This window comes from Triticum urartu, chromosome 7A (assembly GCF_056163025.1).
Source record: "Triticum urartu cultivar PI428250 chromosome 7A, HENAU_Tu73, whole genome shotgun sequence".
In the NCBI taxonomy this organism is placed as follows: Eukaryota; Viridiplantae; Streptophyta; class Magnoliopsida; order Poales; family Poaceae; genus Triticum; species Triticum urartu.
In genome coordinates this window covers 747,768,463-747,774,476 of record NC_141879.1, presented here as the reverse complement: position 1 = coordinate 747,774,476, position 6,014 = coordinate 747,768,463, and the positions used below count along the sequence as shown (strand labels likewise).

Here is a 6,014-nt window from a genome sequence, read left to right as displayed (position 1 = left end):
GAACATGCAAGACATTGGTCAAGTGTAAATTTTTCACGGGGTTTTTAACAATTGAACTGCCAATGTGTGTGATATCCATACCAGAACCACTTGCCGCGCGAATTTGGTCGCCTCCATTGTACTTCTCCCGCATCGTCAACTTGTCAAGTTCACCTGTGATGTGGTTTGTTGCTGCACTGTCGGCGTACCAGTTAGTGTCCACGCCATAGGAGATTGCATGCGCCTCTTTTTCTTCCTGGTCGTTTTCTTCATAACGCCACCAGCAAGCTCGTGCACCTCCTGGATGATGTTTGTAGCATATCTGGCACTCTGGATAGTCATGCTATTGATCACGGACCTGCTGTTGCTGTTGCTGTCGAGGGCGGCCTCTGAATCTGCCGCCTCTATTGGAGAAAGAGGACTGGCGGTCACCGCGGTCACCACGATCACTACGATCACCACGGCCACGCGATCTTCCTCCGCGCCCGCGAGATCTGCCTCGTGATTGGCCACGGCCTCTGTAGACTGCATTGGCGGATGAGTGGAACCCGCCTGAAGATGAATCGCCTAGCATCTCCATCCTTTGATCAAAGGCAGAGATCTGAGCAAAGAGATCGTCGGCTGTGATGGTGTTTTTGACAGCGCCAATCGCCGCCACCACGGAGTCGTAGTCGCGGTCCAAACCGGCCAGGATATAGTCCACCATCTCCGGATCAGATACGGGACGACCGGCAGCAGCAAGTTCATCCCCAAGACTTTTCATCTTTGCCATATACGCCGAGCTTGACATGGAGCCCTTCTTGGTATTGGTGATGGCGATTCTCAGATTAGTAATCCGAGACTGAGATTGTGAGGTGAAGAGATTTGTCACCGTCATCCAGAGCTCGAAGGTGGAATCTTTCCCAACAACTTGTGCAAGAATTTCTGGAGACATGGAATTTAGAAGATATGATAGAACCTGCTGGTCTTTGGCGATCCAGGGTCCGTATAGGGGGTTCGGCTCTAGGGCCGTGGTCTTGTCTGCCTTCGTGACTTCCACCATCTTGGGCGGAGCGGCGTCGGTGTTGTCCAGGAGCCCCGTCACCTGCGCGCCTCGCAGGGCTGGGGGACCTGCGTCTTCCAGAGGATAAAATTGCCTCTTGCGAGCTTCTCAGACGGCGGCGATCCGAGGTTGAGGGAGACGCCAGCGGAGGAATCCATGGAGACGATGATATGTGGTTTCTAGGGTTTTGATGTTGTGGCTAGATGTATGAGAAGAGGTGGCTCTGATTACCATGAAAGATATCAAGCGTTCCTACTCCATCGAGGGAGCCGCGTTGGTGTTTATATTGATGTGTAGCCGCAGCCCTTGGCTTGGCGTACAAGATAATACAAGAGGAGTTTGAGATGAATACAAGAGAGGGAAGGAGGTTGAGATTACAACACGTATATTCTAACATGACGGTCACAAGCCACCCATTCTTGTCGATCCAAGTCTGGCCAAACTATCCCTTATCTTCAAGGGGGGCAGAAGCAAGAAGCAATGGCGCAGTCGGCTGTGAGCACTGTGCTTGGGAGCGTGGGCAATCTTGCAGTCCAGGAGACCACATTCTTGTGTGCAGTCAACCTTAAAGTGGGTTGTTGAAAGATGAACTGTTGAGGTTGAAGGCCTACCTCAAAGACGTGGACAGCAAGTGGAGATCAGGAAATGCAAGAGTTGCGGTCCTGGTGAGCCAGATTAGGACGGCAGCTTATGAAGCCCAGAATGTCATCGAAGCTGCAGACTACATGGAGAAGAGAAACAGGCTCAAGAAGGGATTCATGGGTGCTATTTCAAGGTATGCTCGCCTGCCGAGTGACCTGGCCACCCTTCGTAAAATTAGTGTTGAAATTCAGCGTGTAAGAAGGAAGCTCAGTGAGATTTTTGCAAGTGCGGATCATCTGAAAATTGAATTGGATAATATTGTTGTTGTCAAGGATGAGTTTCTGCGAGATTGTAGCCCTATGAATGGAAACTTTGAAGATGATGTCGTCATGGTTGGTTTTGAGGACGAGCACAAAGAATTAGCAAATAACTTAGTTTGAGGAGAACAAATGCTTAGTGTTGTGTCAATAGTTGCGATGGGCGGGGCAGGAAAAACAACACTTGCTAGAAAAGTCTACACTTCATCTAGAGTCAAATAGCACATTCACGCACTTGCTTGGGTGACTATCTCAAAAGTTTAACGGCATTGATCTGCTAAAGGATATCATGAAACAAATAACAGGGCACAATGATGAGTCAGTTAAACAAATGACGGAGTATGAGGTGGAAAAGAAGATCAATGAATTTCTATCACAAAAAAGGTACCTAGTAGTTCTTGATGACGTTTGGGAAACAGATACATGGGAGCAATTAAACAGAATGTTTAAAGTCTTTCCAGACGAAAGTAATGGTAGTAGAGTACTGTTAACCACACGAAAAAAAGATGTTGCAAACCATATTCAGATGCCAACCTATGTTCATCCTTTGAAGAAATTAGATGAAGAGAAAAGTTGGGAAATTTTTAGTAGCAAAGATCTACCAACATACAAAAGGTATGCCATACGTGATGTGGGTGAGTTTGAAAAGCTTGGGAGAAAGCTTGCAAAAAAATGTGATGGATTGCCACTTGCACTTGGAGTTTTGGGAGGTTATCTGTCTAGAAATCTAAATGCACAAATATGGTCTGATATACTCTCTGATTGGCCAGCAACCAAGGATGGACAAATGATGAGTGTCATACTGGCACGCAGTTACATGGACCTACCAAATCATCATTTGAGATCTTGTTTACTTTATTTTGCTTCTTTTCCCGAGGATTATGAAATATATGTGCCGCATCTTATTGAGTTGTGGATAGCAGAAAGTTTCATTCCACATACACCAAACCATACACTAGAAGAAACAGCACGGAGCTATGTAACCGAGTTGGCTCAGAGAAGCTTGGTCCAAGTTGTTCGCAGAAGTACGGCACATGGATGGATAGAGACAATAAGGATTCATGGTATCTTACATGACTGGTGCATAAAAGAAGCAAGGCAAGATGGTTTTCTTGATACCAGCAACAAAACTTCAGGTCAGCCTTCGTCTGCTGGTCTTTTCCTATTAATTGATTCTATTTTCTATTTTACTATATACCCTTTATATGTGGCTAGCTTCTTTCTGACATATGGTGTGCTAAAAAAATTGCAGGCCAAGCTGGTGCATAGGAAAAGCTTTTACCTGTGGCGCCTAATGTCCGAAGTCTGCTTGGCTTTGAGCTTCAATCAGTGTCCCTTCCTAAGCTAAGATTCCTGAGAGTTCTTTGCATTGAAAAATCAACAGTAAAAGATATCTCCAGTGTAATTGGTGGGTGCATTCACCTAGGATTGCTTAGGTTGACAGATTGTGACAGTGTGACGCTCCCTTTTGCAATTGGCAAACTCCTTTACTTGCAGACTATAGATCTCAGACGCACATTTTTTATGTCAGTAGTACCAATATCTCTCTGGGATATCCCTACTCTAAGGCATTTTCACCTTTTCGGTGTGAGAAAATTTTCTCCACCACCACCTGCAAGGAGTGTGCGACAGCAGCCGAAAGAGCTACAGAGCTTTGAGTTGGCTCTTGATCCTGTTGGCACTGATTTCCGCTGTCATGACATGATGATTTTCTTGGGCCAGCTGAATCAATTGACAACCTTCTCCTTGTTTATGCGCCCCAATATACCAGCAGAGGTGCTCAACATATTTGCAAACATGCCTCACCTGGTCGATATTAGTCTTGGCCAATTTGATGTGCTCGATAAGCTGCCTGCTGAGTTCCCACAAAGCTTACGCTGTCTTGTTCTACATGCTATTGGCATAAAACAAGACCCGATGCCGATCCTGGAGAAGCTTCCCTGTCTTGTGGAATTGGAGCTGAGTGGATACAAAGGCCATACCATGTGCTGCTCGTCCCAAGGGTTCCCTCGGCTGCAAGAGTTAGCACTTTTTAGATTTTCCACCGAGGTCTGGAGGATGGAGGAAGGGGCAATGCCAAAGCTCTTCCACCTGACACTTTGGCAGTGTGAGAAGATGAGCAAGCTCCCTGATGGGTTGCTGCACCTTCCATCCCTCAGTCACCTGACGCTGAGCCGTATGGACCAGATTTCTGAAGATGACAACACACTAATGGAGCTGCGGCCGAAAGGATGCAAGGTACGTACACACGTACGCAGCTTAAGCTTAATTAATTTGCCCCTCAGTCGATCTTGTTCCCCTTCCATTTTCTTCGCTATCTATATCTATGCATGTCTGTTTGTCCACACGTTAATTAGTTCCAAATATTAAGGCGGTTGATCGAGATGCCATATTCGTTCATTCATTCAACCCTTGTGGCATGTTCACTAACCATCCCAATCTTTATATGCTAGCTGTTGCACCGTAGAAAATCAATACTAGTGAGTAGTATTTGTTAGGATCAACTTCACTCCTTCCATATGCCCAACTAAGTTTTTTTCTTCCCCACAAAAAGAAAACTAAGTTATTATTTCATGACTGCTTTTTTTATATTTTGCGCAGGTGGAGAAATAGAGAAATCCGGCGCCCTGGAATTTCCCCCTCGAATCCATCTCTCACTCCTCCAAGTCCTCACATCTCTCCTTCTCCGTCGACTGCCTCTCTCCCCCAAATCTCCAATGGTCACTCCTGATGCCAATATCATCGCCACCCCATTCTCCGGTGCCATCGCCAGGCCCGGTACGAGATGGATTTGTGGGGGTCTAGGAGAGTGCCAATTCTTCGTGTATAAAAGTGTCAGTTAATTCTTAGTGCATGTATTCTGTGGAACATGAACACTTGACTTCATCCTTCCAACCGCATGTATTCTGTGGAATATGTATTTGAACACAAATAAAAATGCTTCGTCGGCGTGGCGATGTTATGAGTAATGAGTTGCATATAGGTGTTCCTTTTTCTGATTTGTAACCTGGCTTGGCAATCTTGTATTGTGTGTATTAGTACCTAGTCTTGGTCTAATCTTCTTCTTTTTCCTCTTTTCATGATCAATGAACAATGACTTGTCTCGATTGACATCCGTATAGCCAACTGTTAATTTGTGCTTGGAAATCACCCGTGCATGAATCAAATGTCCACTCTTAAATTTGTCATCACATTTGGCACCCAATGGAAGCATTTGATTCATTTCATTTGCAACTGCAAACCCCCACCAAATAACCTCTTTGGTTGTTTGGATCAGGATTCAAATCCAAGCTGTTCAAAACCTTCGCTGAAGCACAACAACAGACCTCCAAATATTTTCTTTCACGGTGAGAACTCTGAATACTGAGAACATAAATATCTCCATGTCCTGCAAGCATAACTGGAAAAATAATATGAGCTTTGTACACTACCACTAGAAACTTTGCACATGATCACAGCCAGAACCACACAGAGACAGACAGTGGTCACCAGTCATCAGACTATGCACAAACAAACCAACACATCCCCCATCCACACAAATATATAGTCACAAAAACTTCGACAGGATATGAGCCAGTCATCAAGTATGCACAAATAAACCATTCACACAGATAAATGGTTTGTGCACTGGAACCAACGAACTGTTGGAAATATGAGTAATTTACCAAATGATTTTATTAACAGAAATACTAGAAAAAGCATGACTAATATAGCAAATATAAAGCAAGTGATGCAATCTGACAGAGAGAAGGTAAACAGCGTCTGCATATATGAACTTGAGCTAAACACATCTAGAATTGACACTAGATGAAGTTGCTTATACGACATAGAACCTAACATATGTAGGGCAGAAACTAGAGCCAAGAACTGTAGCAGGACTCCTAACAGAAAGAACAAGAACACGTACGGGACAGCAGCAGCAGAAGCACTGGACTTGGGGTCGACATCCTCTCCAGCCATGTCGTTGCTGAGGTAGTCGACGTCGGGGAAGAAGTCATCGTCGGGAAAGTAGTCGTCGGAGTCCGTGATGAAGAAGCCAGTAGTCACGCGGAGCGCTCCCCAAAAACCTTATCACCCTTCTCCCGTACAGGACT

The 6,014-nt window shown here is 45.2% G+C and overlaps 1 protein-coding gene and 1 pseudogene across 1 annotated transcript; one reads left to right on the top strand and one right to left on the bottom strand.

The window, feature by feature from the left end:
• Positions 1–322: 322 nt before the first annotated feature.
• Positions 323–913, bottom strand: LOC147962738 (uncharacterized). Its single transcript, XM_087534290.1, has one exon. It carries the CDS (start codon positions 911–913, stop codon positions 323–325), a length of 591 nt encoding a protein of 196 aa, XP_087390416.1.
• A 588-nt stretch (positions 914–1,501) lies between these two features.
• LOC125519605 (putative disease resistance protein At1g50180) lies at positions 1,502–4,533 on the top strand (annotated as a pseudogene).
• The last annotated feature ends 1,481 nt before the right edge of the window (positions 4,534–6,014 follow it).